This window comes from Eumetopias jubatus, unplaced genomic scaffold, assembly GCF_037043125.1.
Source record: "Eumetopias jubatus isolate StellerSeaLion01/CBP00866 unplaced genomic scaffold, mEumJub1_p1.0 scaffold_9, whole genome shotgun sequence".
NCBI lineage: Eukaryota > Metazoa > Chordata > Mammalia > Carnivora > Otariidae > Eumetopias > Eumetopias jubatus.
Genome location: NW_028274815.1, coordinates 73,803,555 through 73,821,280, shown reverse-complemented (window position 1 = coordinate 73,821,280; position 17,726 = coordinate 73,803,555). Strand labels below are relative to the sequence as shown.

Below are 17,726 nucleotides of genomic sequence, written 5' to 3'. Positions count from 1 at the left end.
TTATTCCTGGATATCCACGCTGGGCCTTCTGTGTGTTGTCAGTCCCTCACACCCCTACTGGGCGCCCCGTGACCCTACTTCAGGATCTCCCCAGCAGTGGGTTGTAAAAATCCATTTAATGAGTCAGGTGAAGAAAAAAAAAATTAATGAAGAATAGGTTAGGGTAGGGTGGGGTCAGGCCAGGTCAGAATAGAACAGAACAGAAGAAGGAGAAGATCAGGCTGGAGCACAGAGTGCAATGCGGGTAAAGTACAGCTTGCTGAACCTTTCCTGGGGCTGGTGGGACAAGGGGAAGCACTCTGGGTCATATACAAAATGTATTCCTACTGTTGGGCATACTAAAACATTTTGAAGGGTTCTGCCCCTCTTCACTCCTAATGTCTAAGGAGTGACCCCAAAAAGTATAGCAGGGTTGGTGATCTCATGGACTGTGAGGGATATAGGGAAGAATGCAGGTGTTGGTTGGTTGGTTGGTTGGTTGGTTGGTTGGTTGGTTGGTTGGTTTGTAACACAGCAACAAGACTATTGGTGGAAGCCGCTGAACTGGGTGCCTGTGCCGGGCTCTTGCACAAACACACTGATGCCTCTCAGCAGGAGGCAGGATGGCCCATGTCAGGACATGGGCCTTGAGGCCAGAACACCTGAATTCAGTCCTTGGCTGTGCCTTGGTCAAGCTGTTACACGATCTCTCTGGTGGGGGCCGTGGCAGAGCCCACTTCCCCCCTAGAGTGGGGGGGTGAGCGGGAATGAATCGGGTGGGTGAAGCACTTAGTGCAGTACCCAGCACCTGGAAAAGGCTCCATCCATGAGCTTTATGACATTTGCACATGCAGAAACAGGTGTGCCCAGCACTGGGCGAACACTGCGAATACAAGACAGATGCCAGTGGGTGACTAGTTAGCCCTAGTTCCGAGGAGTCCCAGGAAGGAGGCACAGGGCAGCCCAGGTGTATGAGGGGGACCAGCCTAGGTTGAGGATGGTTCCCCAGGAAGGGGTATTTCTTTCCCCCACTGACCCTCTCTTTAGTAGCAGCATGGAGGCCTTGTGGCCTCAGGAATGGTTTCAGAAGTCCTTTACAGCATTTGAGGGGGAAACGGACCCTCCTTTACTCTGATTTCTGATCTGAGAGGTTGGCAGGCTCACCTTCTGAGCAAAACTATTGCGCCTTGCCATCCTCTGAGGACTCTGCAGGATCCGTGTAATTAACCGGAAGCTGGCAAGTCCCAGTCCTGAGCCAGGGACTGCTAGTGGTAGGCGATGCTGCCCGCCTTACCGGGGAGCCAAGATTCACAGGGCACTTAGAGGCACCTCCAGGCCATTTATAAACTCCACACCGAATGTCCTCCAGCGCCCATGTGCCCCCCGCACCGACGATGAGGACTTATCCCTAACCACGTGGCTCAAAATGACTCTTGGCTGAAATGTATACATTATGCATTTGTGACCAAATTTTCGAGTCAGTCACAGCCGAAGGTGTGCATACGTCTGGACCTTGGCAGGCCCAGGAGGGTGGCGGGCTGGGAGGGTTTGAGCAGGTAGAAGCACCCACCCTTCAGAGCTGCACAGAAATGCCTCCTTCCCTAAAAGGAATGAAGAGTTAAAGCTTTGATCAAGATGGCTTCACCTGGTCTTAAAAGAACCCTCTGGAAAGAGCCTCAGATATATAGTCTGAGTCCAGGGGACTTCCCCCGGTCATTTTCATAGGGTCGCTTCAGCCTTCCTGCCTAGCACTGAATACGCCACTGGGGTCGTCCATACTGGGGACCTCCACGGTCCAAGAGACTTAAGCCAAAGGGAACATTCCAGGTCCGGAGCATGCTTCTCAGGGCTTCCTCCTCTATGTGGATTCCCCAGAGTTATCATGCCTTGGAGAGATCCAGGCTTTGTACAATGGGAAACTTTCAAATCTGTGGTTCTTAGCAATCAAGAACCCCAGTCCTTCAAGAATCCGATACAGTAAACTCTCTCAAGGAAAATGTTTCCATGGGCACAACAGCCTGTACTTGTATTTTATGAGGTTCACGGAGGCCCTGAAGTCTGTTCCCTCATGCAGGGCTTGGCGAACTGGCCCACAGGCTAAATCCTGCCCACTACCTCTTTCTGTGCAGCCCTTGAACTAAGAATGGTTTTTACATTGTTCTTTGTATGGTTGAAGAAGAAGGTTTCGTGATACATGAACATTATGTGAAGTTCAAGTGTTGGTGTGCATACATAAAGCTTTCCTGGAACACAGACGTATTGGTGCAATTCTACCTTGTCTATAGTTGCTTTTGAGCCACAACACCAGAGTAGAGCACTCCTAGAGCCCACAAAACCTGAATATTTACTATCTGGCCCTTTGGAAAAAACTTGCCACTCCTGCTTTAGGAGTAAGAACCCAGGTTAAGAGGCTTGCTTGAAATACTTCACTTAAAATAATTGAGCTGTAACTGGATGATGGACATTAAGGAGGGCACGTGATGTAGCTGAGCACTGGGTGTTATATAAGACTAATGAGTCACTGACCTCTACCTCTGAAACCAATAATACATTATATGTTAATTAATTGAATTTTAATTTAAAAAAATAATAATTGAGTTGTAAAATTTAAAGGTAGAGCAACTTTGAAAACCACCGTGACAAGTTCCCCCACTTGACCGTGTTAAGCAGAGGACGCCAGGGAGTTGTGTCTTGGGTTCTCCTTTCAAAGTTCTGTGGGTTTCTTGTTGGCACTGCCTTCCAGCTGAACCCAACTTTCAGATAGTTGCTGTGAAGTTTTGTTTAGAAAGCATTGTAGCAAGTGTACAAAGCTTGGTAACAACTTCTTTATAGTGGGGATACCCGCCCTTCCCTGTAATGGACCTCCAGAGGGCCAGATCTGTAGGCCCCTTATAGACCACTAATTCATAAACACATTGTAGCTGGCCGAACTCCTTGGAGCACTGAAGTATTTGCTGGGTGTGAGGGAGGAGGTTGGTATTAGCTAATAAGTGTTTCCAAAGTAACCCTTCAAATGGAATTTGTAAAAATGTGTATTTTTTATAGTCTAGCAAACAATAACGGGGGGACAAGGAGAGAGTGGAAATCGTTGAATTTCATCCAACAGCTGATTTGACAGAACTCAGTTGTGGTGCTTCATTCGGAATGCCCGGTACTCTGAGGGAGTTGGTCCTTTTTAAAAAATGTATTTGTACAGACCGCCTCAGGAGTAAAGCAGCTTTCCCTCAGAAGTGGTTTAGACAAAAGGCAGTTGACCAGATTTTGGGGAGGAGACGTTTGAGGCCACCACCTGAGGCTTGGGTGGCTCCTGAGCTCTGCACGCCGGCAACAGAGACCACCATGCTCCCATAACCCTCTCCTTTGGACCAGTGAATGGCCAGGAACCAAGTGGCTCCCCGTTTTTAAATGCCATGAAGTGAATCATTTGTGCTTAAAAAGCAAATGAGTCTTGATTTTCTCTTCCCCTAAAAGATGGAAGTAACTTTACTAGAGTAGAAGTCACAAACTGGAGATTGTGTGACCCTTCCAGCCAGGCTACCATTTTTTTTTTTTTTAATTGAATTAGTTGGCAACATTTAAAAAATTAGATCTAACGTGAAAATGCATCTGGAGCATTTCTTGGGCATTCAGAAGACCTGGAAACCCTGGGTCTTGTTCCTGAAGGCAGCATCACAGGTGAGGCGTGTGATGCCCGCTGCGCCCCATTCTTTCGCAGCTCCCCAGGCTCCCCCTGCGCGCAAGCACGCACACCGTGCTCATTACAGAGGAGCTATGACGTCACAACCAGCAGTACTAAACGTAAAATGTATCTTCTTTTTGTTTTTGTTTTTTTTTATCTTGCTTTATTCTGGAAAGTTTAAAGATGGCCCATCAGAATATATAAAGTACATGCTCTAAATATAATATCCATGAAAATAGGAAAGAAAAACAGGGGCAGGAAGGCAAAAAAAAAAAAAACCAAGCCCCAGTATCAGGAATGTTCTTTGGTGGGTGTCGTGTCACACATTTGGCTCTTAGCTTTTACGAGCAGACTGTTGGTTCTAGACTTCATGCGCGTGGGACAAGAAAACACCCAGGGTGCCCCGGGGAAACAGTGACTATTCTGTGAACTGAGATCAAGTGGAACTCTCTTTCAAGGACCATCCCAAAGACAATGCTGTTTGTTCTAAACATACACTTGTGATAAATCTTGTTGAGGAAGGAATGCTAATAATTTACTTGTGCTTTATGTCATGTACTATTCTCACCACTTAAATGTATTATTTCAAGTGGTCCTTATAACAAATATATGGGGAGGGCGACTAGCATCCCCATTTCACAGATGATGAAACTAAGGCACAGAGGGACTGCATGATTTGCCCAAGGCTGCAAAGCTGGACAGAAGAAGGCGTGGAATGCAGACTGGCTGCAGAGCCCTTGCGCTAACCCACTGAGCTATGCTGCCCCTCAGAGATGGCACCTGGAGAAACCAGTGTGGTGCCCCGTGAGCTCTTGGACGTCCCAATGTGTAAAGGCTAATATCGAATAAGGAAAGGAGGGCACGAAATTGAGAAGGAAGGCCAATATGTAGCGTGAACTTGAGAGGAAGCCAAATCCAGAACAACCCAACCACAGGCCCCTAAATAGGCTTTTAAACCACAAAAAGGCCTTTTGAAACTGCTAAGGAAAAGAAGGAAGAAGGGGATCCGCTGCTCCTTTACACAGGGGGACTCAACCAGGCTGCCTGTCGGAATCACTTACGAAGCTTTAAAAAAATACAGAGGTCCGAGCCTCACCCCCGGAGGGTCCAATTCATAAGGTATGGGGCGAGGTCCAAGTGTCCATGTGGTTGCACTTTGGGTTGTTTTTATTTTTGCTTTTTAGGTATTTTAATCACCCGGGGCTCATCATGGCACGTGCCCTCCTTCATCCCCACCACCTATTTCCCCCATCCCCCCACCCACTTCCCCTCTGGTCACCATCGGTTTGTTCTCTATCGTTAAGAGTCTGTTTCTTGGTTTGTCTCTCTCTCTCTCTCTCTCTCTCTCTCTCTCTCTATTTGCCCTTTGTTTGTTTTGGTTCTGAAATTCCACATATGAGTGAAATTATGTGGTTGTTGTCTTTCTCTGACCGACTTATTTTGCTTAGCATTATACTCTGTAGCTCCATCCACATTGTTGCAAATGGCAAGGTGGCATTTTTTTTTTTTTTTTTTATGTCTGGGTAATATTCCATCATGTATATACACCACCCCTTCTTTATCCATTCCTCAGTCGATGGATACTTGGGCTGCTTCCATATCTTGGATATTGTAGATAATGCTGCTGTAAACATCGGGGTGCATGTATCCCTTTGAATTAGTGTGTTTGTATTCTTTGAGTAAAAGCCTAGTAGTACGATCGCCGGATCGTAGGTTAGTTCTCTTCTTGAGGAGCCTCCACAGTGGTTCTCCACAGTGGCTGCACCCGTGTGCATTCCCACCAGCAGTGCACAAGTTTTGTTTTTGATGCGTAGGCGGGATGGAGAACTACTGTGTTAACCAGTGACAAAAAGCAAGCCTGTTATTTTGTCTCTAACTCTTCCCCAAAGGGAAATCTCTTGGAAATACAAAGATTAGGGCAAAAACCACTAAGAGTGAACTGAAATCCAAGGGAGGTGAATTAATGAATCACATTTCATAGAGATCCCCAGGGGAGCTAAGGCGTGCCTGGGCCAGATCCCCGAACAATGACATTGAGTCTCTGAGGTGGGGCCGGCCTCACTGTTCTGCAAAGCTCCTGGCGATCCAGCGTGCAGCCCCTCGCTCTAGGCCCAAGTGAATTACATGCCAGGTCACTGAAGAATCCGCTATGCCCACTACTTGGTAAATTGGATTTGATGGAATAGAGCAGCGATACCAATTGATGGAGATGGGCAAATAGTATCCCTGTATGCAAAAATACAAAAAATGTGGATTGGGGATACTTGAGTTAGATGCTATAAGAGCGAGATCTAGAAGTTTCTCTAAGAAAATAGCTTGTGGACACTTGAGGGGCAAATGGTAATCACTTGGAGCCAATTAACTTCATTTCTAGACCAGTAGACCAGAGAAATGAGGCAGGCATTATGTGTCCTTGTTCCAGCAAAGCAATTGGAAGTCTCCGATATCATCCTCTTGAACAAGACGGAAAAAGGGACCATGGCTGGTCAGTTCACAGTGGATTTAACAACAATGCCCCCCCTCCCCCCCAGTGTGCTGGCGGACCTGTCAGCTTTGCAAGAGGGCTCTGTAGGGGCAGGTCAGAGGGCTCAGAGCCTGAGCCTGCCTCACACAGCATTTTCATACGTGTGTTAATGGAGTAATGGGGGGCATGCCAGTCATGTTTTAGGATGACACAGAGCCAAAGGATAGAGCAGAGAAGATGGATGATAGAATTAATGTTATATTCCCATAGTACTTCAGAGTTTACATGAGCTTGACTTACATGCTCTCCTAGAACCCTCCGCAAGTGAGGTATATTTATCATCCCTCCTTTCTTGGCCACAGACTGAGATCAGAGAAGTAAATTACAGAATCGTTATTTATGGAGATTTCTCGACAAGCCAGAAATAAGTACCAAAATAAGAAGAAATCAAAGTTAAGTGTAAAGGATTACATTTGGATTCAAAAAATCAACTTCAGAAGGTTGACATTTGTATTCGTTTCCAAGGCCTGCCTTGACAAAGTACCACCTGGGTGCCTTAGAACAGAAACCTATTGTCTCATAGTCCTGGATATGAGAAGTCTTTAATCAAGCTGTCAGCAGGGCCATGCTCCCTCCATAACCAAGGGGATTTTGGGCGGGGGGAGTCCTTCCTTACCCCCATCAGCTTCTGGTGGCTCCAGACGTTCCTTGGCTTGTGGCAGCATCTCCATTTTTGGGGTGGCATTCCCCCTGTGTCTCAGCACTGGGGTTCCCTCTGTGCAAGTCGTCTCTGTGGTCAAACTTGCCCTTCGTATAAGGACACCAATCACATTGGGCCGGGGCCCGCCCTCATGACCTCATCTCAGTTTGATGACATCTGCACAGACCTTATGTCCAAATAACGTCCCATTCTGGGGTACTAGAGGTCAGGAATTCAACATGTCTTTTTGGGGAGACACCGTTCAACCATAATAGGGTTACGTTGGATCGAGAACACTAAGAGCACCAATGATTCATCACAACTACTTGAGAAATGATAATACATCGATACTATCTTAGACATCAGTTTAACTTGAGGGTTCCCACCAAGTGGAAGGTCATACCACAGCACTTGGCATTGCTCAGACCAGAGTCAGGAATTGAGAGGTCCGCTGTGGCCGCTACATGCTAAGGAGGAGGTGGATTCTAAAAAGGTAGGGAACCACTGACGGCTCAGAGCAGGGTAGGTGCTAGAAAAGGTCCATGGGCAGGCCAGTGCCAGATGAGCTCTGTACATCTTGCCCTGATTTCTATAAAGAATATCCGAAAGTGTGACTTGTACTCAATTAACAAATTTAAAAGGGAGAGAAAAGGTTGGAGGATTATGTTTGGAGAAATTTCTGGGTAAATGATCGTTAACTTGAAATTCTGTTCCAACCTTCATTTTTGCCAGGCAAGACACTATGCAGTTACACATTCTTTATTTCATTTAACTTCACATGTAGGCATGTGTATATAAAACATAGACACGTGTACTCTGTTATTTAGAATGTATGGTATAATGAATACATGTGTGTATGCAAAGATTTGGTTCATTGATAGTGAGCAAGCATTCTAATTATTTAAATTCTTGCTTTTCCTTTTTAAGTATTTAAAAGAGCAAAGTGGAGCTTAGATAAGACTATTGACATTTCAAAGCTAGGAGGAATTTGGGGTTTGACTGGTACGGTGAATGAAACTCGTTCAAGCCCATGGATGTTACGTTCTGCCGTTGGGCAGTCGGTACCTTCCGCGACCTGAGAGGAGACTGTGACACACAGGACATATTAGAAGGGGCCACGTGCGTGACCCAGGAAGTGCCGTGGGAGCTGAGAGGGGCTGAGATTGGGTGAGGCTGCTGTCAGAGGGAGTTGGAACCTGACATGGGACCTGGACAAAAAAAGCTGGCTTTGGAGACCGTGTGGAGCTAGCCTGCCCCTCCCCCACTGCCCCCCTTTGGTCGTGCTCAGGGATCACAGTGACCTCTACCTGTGCTCTTGTCATGCCAGGCAGAGGTAAAGAGCTGGGCAGGGACCAGCCAAGTGGCCACATGAAAGCCAGCCCCATGCCCCAGCCTGTGAGATTAGGGAGCTTTCTCTGTGCTTGAGAACAAAGTCATCTGTTGATCTCCTTGTAATCAGATGAAGACAGAAGCCAAAATCGCTGGCTCCTCCAAAAGCTCGTGTTTATGACTTCTGTACAGTAAGTGAAAGAATTGCACCAGCCAGACAGGAAGCGAGCCATCAGGCCGCCGGCCCAGGTCCATGCCAATGCCCAAGCACTAGCACAGCAGGCCGATCCCCAAGCCCTCAGCCGCCTCTGGTGAGTTAGAAGGCAGGCCCAGCAGCTCTGCTTCTCAGATGCAGTTTCTCAGAAGGATCTGGAGCACCCTGTAACTGTTTCCATAGGCTGCCTCACTCGCCTCACTGCAGATACCAGAGATGTGCCCTTCCCCGACGGCTGGCCCCGGCCTCTCAACTCCCAGCCCTTGTCTCCGAAGGGGTGCTAGCAGGGAGGGGAGTGTCCTTTTCTTCTAATAGCAGCCACAGGGTAGTGACATCAACTCCCCTTAGCCCATCCGTCTTGATGGAATGGTCCCAAACCCTGGTTGAACCTGTTTGTGTTTGTCTCATTCCAGCCATCAGGGAACCCCAGGGCCCCGAGCTGACCACTGCTCAGAGAGGAAACCCCACGAACTAGGCCCAAAACTACCTGTTTCTCTGGGCTGCCCCGCTCTAGGCCCCTCCTGAGTCAGGCGTCGGCCATCTTGCCCCTTTGCCTGTGCTCCCCCAAATGAAAAGCCCCTCTGGTGCAGAGCTGCCAGGGGTCCTGAATCCAGAGCACTTTACTGGCTGTGGGTATAGTAGCAGCAACAGAAGTACAATCACCCCTTTTTCAGCAGATACTTGTTGAGCACTCACTGTTTGCTGGGCCAGGCGGTAGGCTGGGGACAGAATAGGAGTTCAGCCCAGTCCTTGTCCCCAAAGCTCACAGATGAGTCGAAAGGAGGACGATCCATGCGATCCGTGCAGTGATGAGTTAGGAGAGATGATGGGGCCCCCATAAGAGGCCAGGAAGGGCAGGAAGGCTGCTTGAAGGGGGGGCGTCTGAGTCAGGATGGGCAAGGTGAGAAGCTCAGCTGGGTGATGAGGACGTGGGGGCAGAAGGTGGGAATGGGAGAGGGGGTTCCAGGCCGAGGATTAGCTGTGCAAAGACTTGGAGTCTAGGGAAGCCAGTGAGTCCAGAGAACCTCATGGTGCAGCAGGGCCCAGAAGAAGTAGGCAACCAGGTGGGGATGAAACCCTGAAGGGTCTTAGAAGTAGAGGACTATGAGACCCGGGGGCTTTTCCCAAGAGCTGTCTGGTGCCATTGGAAGAATCTCAGTCTCTGGAAAAAGCCCTGAGATGTTCAGGCAGACCCTGGCTCTGCACTGGTTCAGCATTTGGAGGCAGACAGAAATGTAAGGCTCAGTCCCTTCAAGAAGCATTGGCGTCAGTGGGCAGATCACACAGACTGTGTTGGGTAACAGCTAAGCTGCACATGATGTGCCCATGGCCCACAGTTGCTAAGATTTGGAGGATGCATTTATTGGGTGCCCATTATATTTTGGGGTCTACACTAGGCACCTAACTTCTGACATCTCACTGAGTCCTCAAGGCAACCTATGGAGTTCCTGTTACTACATCCATTTTACAGATGAAAGACTAAGTCTCAAAGAGTGACTTCACACAGAATCATATAATCAGGAAGGGCCAGTCCCAGGACAAGAAATCAGCGGGTGCTCACTCTCCTACTCCATGTTGGAGTAGGGACAAGGATGTGGGAAGGGCTTCATGGAGGAGATAAGGTCTGAAGAGGTCCCAGGGTCACCTCTTAGGCTCCACAGTGTGGGCTAAGAGTCTGACATTTAGATTTTAGGAGAGGCATACGGGATGACCAAGGATCTAGGTAAACAGGGAGTGTCTCTGAGGGTTTGCCCGTCTGAACCTTGGAGTTGAGTCTTTTGCTTGCTGAGAGGAAGGCAGCAGCTTTTCAAAGAATAAAATCAGTAAGTAAAGGATATAATCCCCAATCCCTCTTCCAATTGGAGGATGCTATGCATGCTGTCTCCATGCCATTCATAGGGGATGGTGTTTCCCAGAGATACCTGCTTTGGAAAACTTCTCAAGTGTCTAAGGTTAATAGGCATTGCACATAGTGGGGATGTTGGCTTTTTGAATCGGAGTTGAGTAACGGACATGCACCTAAAATGCTTCCAAGGACTTGGAAGGGCCTGGGCCAGGTTGCATAAGGGGGTGGGTGAGGCAAGTATATTTTTCTCGAGAGCTCTTGAAGAATGGCGCAGTCACTCACATGCTACCGAGGATTCTGTGACCCCTGGAAAGCCCAGAGCTGGGCTAGATGGCTCCACAAACTAGTGTGAAATGGAGCTAGAGGTCCTCTGGGAAGGACATCCCTGGCTATGCTGACTGACCCTGGATCCCTGGTACTCAGTCAGAGGGTGATGATGCTCAGACATCCTGTGGAATCTAGCTCCACCACCACACTCAGCTGAGCTTGGGAACCAAAACCAGTTTCCATGACTAATGGCCACTCAGAACTGAATGGTGAAGCACAAGCTGTAGGTACACAGGGAGAGCCAATGCCAGAGCAGTTCCAGATTTCCCAAGCTTCTCTATACACATGCTCCCCCTCGTGCGTGACCGGTGAGAGGGAGCCGGGAAGGAGGGGTCCCCGCTTCCATAGGTACTGGAGACCCAGGCACGGCCCACCCTTGGCCATGTTACAAAATGAGTTTTCCTCGCGCCCTCTTCCTTGCCTCTCTTCTTCACCCCTCTTCACACACCTCTTCTTCTACGACCCCTTCTGCTGCTCTCCAACCCCTCTGCCCCCCCTTGAGGACATCTCTTGGTCACCTTCTAGGATGATGCTCTGTGCTTCCCAAGTCACTCCTCCCCACCCTGTTCCTCCTCCTAGACTCATTTTACCACGCGCAGCAGGCCCACACTCGGCAACCCCTTCCTCAGTCCAAGTGAATCCATCCTTCCTTGGACAGAGATGTTCAGAGGAGGCGCGTCATCACACCCTTTCCCCTGGCACCGACCCTCCCATGTCACTATGGAGATGAGCTTGGTACTCCTCTTGGAAGTCCTGTCCACGCAGGGCCCCCCTTTCCTTCCCTCTTGTGGTATACACCGCAGAGGTGGAGACCACATCATCCTCCTGCCCAGGAGCCAGTCCTTCCTGGTAGAGGTGACTGAGCCACGTCTTGGCTTCCCCATCTCAAGGGCAACACGCACGTCCCTCAGTTGCAGGTCCTGTTTCCATCCGTTGGGTTTTCTGTGCCTCCCTTCTGTCTCCCCTCCAAGGTCTCTGGGACATACTGAACCATGCAGCTCAAGCCCAGAGAAAAGCCACCAAGCAGGCCTGATGGGTACTGAAAGCTTCACTTATCCCTGCTCCGTGCCGTCCGCCTGATTCTGATCTCAGCCTGGGGTGATCTGCAGACACGCTCTCCCGCCAAGCCCACCCAGCGCAGGTCACCCATTCTTGCCCCGACCCACAGCCTCTCCTGCCGTGCTTGCCCACTGGCCAGCCCTTCTGGCTCCGTGATAGCCCAGCAGCCTGGCCTAAATGTCTCCTGGTGGGCTTCAACCCTTGCCCTTGTCTTTCCATTTCTGTCCAGCTCTCCAGACGCTCCACGCACGTGGCATCATGCAGAGACCCAGATTTGACTCTGCTCTTAACTAGTCAGGTGACCCTGCTTGAGTCAGCAGATCTCTGTGAGCCCCACTTTCTTCGTGTGTAAAATCAGGCTTACGATACCTGCCTGTTCCAAGGACCAAATAAGGAAGCGAAAGGGAAGGTGCTCCGTAAACTATAAAGCCGCCCTTCCCAAACCGTGTCCTGCAGAACTCTGCTCCTAAGGGAGGTGTTGAGAAGCTATTCAGGAAAAAAAAAAAAAAAAAGTTTCACGTCAAATTTGAGGAAGGCTGTCCTAAACACAGTGAACCCAGTTTCTTGACTCTAGGACGTCTCAGAGCCTTTAATCAGCCAGTGTACATGGCAAACCTCCAAGAGCCGGGTGCAAAAATAGCTTTGTCTCAAAACCACTTTTTTCAGACTACTTATTAACATCTTTCAGATCACTTCGTTTCCACAGAACAAAGCATATATTAATATTATTCTTCCTACAAATAATAATGTGAATCTTTCCACAAGATCTGTCCCACCATCCGGGTCACTAATCCTGGGGAACACCAGTTAATCAGCACCTGGAGGAGTAGAGCAGGAGCTCCTTCAAGCCTCTGGGCATTATGCCGTATACCATAGGGGAGGGGGGCTGGTGCTGAAGGCCCCGGCGGTTGGACTCGCCCTCCCTCCCTCCATCCCCAGGCTGGACTCTACCCCAGGCGGCTCGGTGAACCCATCGTCCTGTTCTCCATCTTCCGTGTTCCTACCCCACCCCCACCTTTGCCCCATCTCTCTCCCCGCCAAGGCGACATCTTCCGTCTCTACCAACATGACTGTAACTCATTCTTCCAGCCCCAGCCAAGTCCCGACTTCTCCATGGAGGTTGTTCCAACTCTTGCAGTGTGTGTTTGAGAAGGGAATACTGGCTCCCAAATTAACCAGAAGTCCCAAAAGGCAGCGAGTATGATTTACACTTCCAGATTTTCTCCCCAAACCAGGAAATCCTGGTTTGATTGCTGCCCTCCACAACCACGCGCCCCCCCCCCATAGACCATAAGCCCTACTTTGGGAACATGAGCCTCCCAACCAGGTATGGGTCCTTCTGAGCTGGGGAGTCATTGGTGGGTTTTTTCCCATGTTCATTCACTCAGTAGATGCTTCCTGTAGGGAACCCAAGGCTGAAGAAGACAAGGCCCCTGCCTTTAAGGAGCTCTCGGTCAAGACAAACACACAAAACTCATTGCAAATAATCATAGAAATGATGTAGGAGCGCAAAATAGGGTTCTGAGTGGGTGCAGGTAGGGATGGAGGCAGGCTTCCCAGGAGATGGTCCCCTCGGCCCCCACTCATCCTCCTACTTAGAGGATGTGCTATGGAGCAGACTTGGCAAGGTTAGGCAGGTCTACCTCTAGAGAAGAAAGACCGCTGGGGACTCTGTGGGAAGGAGATTGGAGTGTGTCCCCTGGGTCACAGGGATGGAGGTCTCGATGGGGGAAGGAGATTTGAGTGTGTCCCCTGGGTCACAGGGTTGGGGTGCTCAGTGGAGACAGAGGGTTAGACTAGGAGGGGCAGTGTGAGATGAGAAGTCTGCCTCCCACTCTCCCAGACACACACCCCCCACCCCCCACGACAGCCTGGGGGAATCCCACTTCCCTGCTTTTCCATCATCCCCTCTCACCTGGACTCATTCTTCCTCTCCAAGTCCTCTGCCACCTCCTGGTCCTGGGGCCATCCATCGTGACACCATCGGAGCAGCCCTGGGTCCGCTCTCAGTAGCCAGCAGCCTGTTTTGGTGAGAGGCTGGTCAGTGTGATGCCCAGTCCCCATGGGGGGCCCCGGGGAGGAAGGTCAGCCTGGAGTCAGTGCTTTCTCTTTTCTTCTCACAGAAAACCAAAAGAGACGTCAATAACTTTGACCAAGACTTTACCCGGGAAGAGCCAGTACTCACGCTCGTGGACGAAGCAATTGTGAAGCAGATCAACCAGGAGGAATTCAAAGGCTTCTCCTACTTTGGTGAAGACCTGATGCCCTGAGAAGCTGCTCCAGGTGGAGTTTGGTGATGCTGCAGGAAGGGGTGCCGAGAAGAGTCCGATTTCTGGAGGCTCCGAAGGCCTTGAACTGCTTCTCCTGTTCTCCAAAGCCCCAGTCCCTCGTCTACCCTCTATTTATTGCGTTCCCTTATCCCGGGCCGGCTCCTCCCTCTTCTACCTGGGGACCAGATGGCACTCTTGGTCCTTGTCTCAGCAGTCATTTCGAATCGCATGGGGTCGGCGGGCAGTGTTCGGTCTGTCGGCAAGCCTGTCTCCCCTCCTCGGGGGGCTCCGGGCAGTGATGCAACTTCGGTTCTTTTCCTTCGAAGAGCAACAAGAAGAGCAAACAAGAAACCCCCGGCTCTGCTGTCGGACAGAGGGTCCCGACAACTGTCACCTCTCATCCCCCCCCTGTCCCCCCACCCCCGCCTGCCATCCTCTGCCCTTCTGTCCAGGAGAGACGGGTGCTTCTCCAGCCTGGGGGTGGGTGCCCTCAGGGCATGCTGTGAAGGAGACAGCCGGCGAGATGCACGGGTGGGCTCCCTGTGTCAGTTTGCTCTGGAATGGCTCATTCGCCTTGCTTTGGTGTTAGCTTTGGGGCATGCCAACATTGTGAGAGCATGTATCTCGTGGAAGAAATCCCTCTTTGTAGAAAAAGAAATTTGATTTTTGAACTCTATTGACATGTGAAAAACATATTGGCAAGTTGGCTTTCTGATTGGCCAAAAGATATAAATTCCAATATTAATGCAGGTAGCTATTAAAGGGCTAATATACAATGAGAACCCAACCGTCCAAGGTTGATGCTCTTCACGCTTTCGTGGCGCATGGGGGCTGGATGGATCGAGGGAGAAGGAAACAAGGAGCGCTCCTCATTCTTCAAGTTCTGGCTGAACACAGAGGCCACCGTGGCAATGGCCCAGACCCTGAGGTTCTAGTCAAGCTCACTCCCAAATTCTCTTTCCGGTTTCATTCTAAGTTCCCAGCACACACTCTATTTATTTCCTGCAACGGCGTGTTCCTTTTGCACACTTCTGCGAAAATGGTAGTACTACTGTGTCGTGGTCTTTAGACGTTACACGTGTGAAGTGAAATATGAAATCTCCGCTCTTGAGACAAGCAGAGTGAGGCTAAATGGGGGTTATGTGGAGGGTATCCAGAGACGGACGAGCGACTTGTGTGAAAACTGACAACGTGGCCGGATGTACTTGGAGTTGTGCTACTGTGTGCCATGCCAGGGCAACTCATGCGGACACGATCTCATGGATGTGATGTTACCTCCTGTAGATATTGCTAACAGTGTTACTTTCTTCGATTTCCAAGAGTTCTCTGTGGCTGTGTGTATATGTTTCCTGGAGGTCATTTGATTATCTATTTTACCGAACTGATTTAGCAGGGAATGGAATCCATTCCAGCTGTTGCACGTGGATTTCCCAGCCGCCCCTAAATATATATACTTGTGAGTGGCAGAGTGGCACTAATGAAGCTTTTTGCCTTTTGTACATTTGAGATTTTTGTATATAGTGTTTGCTGCAAGCCTGTGGAATTAATTCAGTGAATTTAGAGGTATCAACTGCTGCATGTTCAGGCATATTATAAAACTTTAGTCTATGAAAGAATAATTATAATAATGTCCAGGTGCAATACTCTGTAAGCATATTGGTTCAAGTTACCGAGAGATAAGGTGTGTTTCTTTCTTTCTTGAGGGCGGGGAGGAGTCCTTTGTATTGTTTATTTCATTTTGGTTTATTTCAAAAGATGTAAACATGTATTAAGCTATATTAAGTCTCACAAATAGTTCTCCTGTGCTCTATTATGCCCTGATAGAGATGGGGAAGGGAAAGGGATGTTTTTGATGGTGGTTTCAAAGCTGGGACAGTGACTAGCTCGAGCCCCTAGGAAGTTGGTGTCCATATTTGCAGCTGGCCGGTCACAGCCTTTGTTACTAATGACGACCTTCAGTTCTCTCTTGTTTTTATTTTTTTTAAAAACTCAGGTGTAATTATTATCTGTTCTTACGATAATTTCAAATATTATACTATATCAATTTGTGTGTTTGGCGTACCAGTGAAGTGATGAAGAACAGTAGATTAACTTAATTTATCTTCGGTAACTTGACATTCTGGGGAGAGACTCTTCTGGAGTTGAGTACAAGCACAGAAGCATCTTCATGGTGGCATCATCTCATTTTTTAAAAAGAAGACATGACAAGACCGCCCATCATATACTCATGCATCACTACTGCTCTGTTTTTCCTCTGCTTCCATCACCACGATGAACTTGGAACGACCAAGCAAGCTCTACCTGCAATGCCAAATGGCCTGCACCAAGGCCTCGGTGGTGTTCCCTTCTCAGAAGGGCTTGGGCCCTTCCCACAGGACAACTGGCATTTTTGCTGGAAGGTCAAACAATACATTCCACCCGGCAGCTCCAGGCAGTCATTCGTGGGGTGTCTGGCCCAGAGATGCCCCCTTTCAGCACCAGAGCTGGGCTGGCTGGGACGCCCCCTGCTTGGGGCTGGAGCTGACCAAGTTCTCACACGGGCAGGTTCAAATCCCACGTCGTCTATAGAAAAAAAGCTTGTGTGTTCCTTGAACATTCTTTGTCTCCTTTCAGTTTTCACAAGGGTTAGGAAGCGGACACACGGTTACATTTCTTTCTAATCTATCCAGCTCTTGAGTGCAAAAAAAAAAAAAAAAAAAGCCAAAAAAATACATGAAGGATAGCTATTCTCCTGTGTTCTCTCATTATGGACTTCGTGAAGTGGAAACATCATTTTTTTCCTCCAAAGGTGAAAAAAAATGCATTCTTGCTTTAAAAAAAAGAAAAAGCTAAAAAATTACCTCTTTTTAAATTATGTGCAAAATAATTCTGGCTAAATATAAAATGTATTCAATTTTAGGGGTTTTTTTTGTATTGTGATGCTTTATTTGTACATTTTTTTTTTCCTTTCTGGATGTAATTTTAATCTCTTGCCATTCATTAGTGTTATTTCATTGTAAACATTATTGTGCCAAATGTACTGTATTCAAAAGGATGTGAATGTGTATTGTTTCAGAACCTAATAAATACAATGGCGTTAAATCTTATTTCTGGGCTCCACTGAGCATTTTTATCTCCTTTGTGAGGGTCAGGGTCGTTAGAGATTCCAAATTCCAAAACCTAGACATGGTTTCAGCCTTCCCCTTGTCCTTTGAAGATGCAAGAAGGATGCATATGGCCATATTGACTCACCCCAGCCTTGCCTCTAAGCTTCTGGGAATACCACCACAGGGATGGAGGGGGCCTGAGTAGATCAGATGTGGCTCTGGGCGGTCTGGGCATGGAACGAAACCGCCCCATCTGCCTGGGAGTGTTGGAAGATGGGCAAGCTAAGCAGGCAGCACCCGCGTTTTTGTCTTTGTAGAGAAGCAAACGCTGAATCTCCTTGAAGCCAATGCCCATTCAAGCCTCGTCAGGACTCAGGTTCTGATTGGCCTTTCAGAACTTCGGGTCTCTGGAGTCCAGGAAACTCCTCCTAGACTGGGAGCCTCTTGCAGGCTGGACCTGGAGCACGACTGACCACTGGTGCTCAGAGCGTTAGGTTGTGCCCGCCTCCACGGCTCAGCCAATGTTCGTGGCCATCATGGTGACTCCTGGGCTTCCCGGTTCCTCCTTCGTTCTGGGACTCCTTTCTCATGTCACACTGCTGGTTCTGCAAGGCTCCTCCTCTTCTTTCTCCAACACAGATTTCTCAAGAATATTTGAAACTCAAAAGTACACTCTTGAGTACCCCAGAAATTTCAGTTAACCAAAACTCTGTCTTCCTTAAGAGTTGTGGAAATGATTGCAGGTTTATTATTTGTCATCCTCAGGTGATGGG

At 48.7% G+C, this 17,726-nt stretch overlaps 1 protein-coding gene across 2 annotated transcripts in view; it reads left to right on the top strand.

The window, feature by feature from the left end:
• The window catches only part of PRKCE (protein kinase C epsilon), a 474,741-nt gene extending 457,788 nt beyond the window's left edge, over positions 1-16,953 (top strand). For both annotated transcript variants that reach the window (XM_088026545.1, XM_028103787.2), the window contains one exon: positions 13,721-16,953. In XM_088026545.1, the coding sequence (XP_087882671.1) occupies positions 13,721-13,867 (147 nt within the window). In that variant the 3' untranslated portion in view covers positions 13,868-16,953. The remainder of the gene's footprint in view (positions 1-13,720) is intronic.
• Positions 16,954-17,726: the final 773 nt, after the last annotated feature.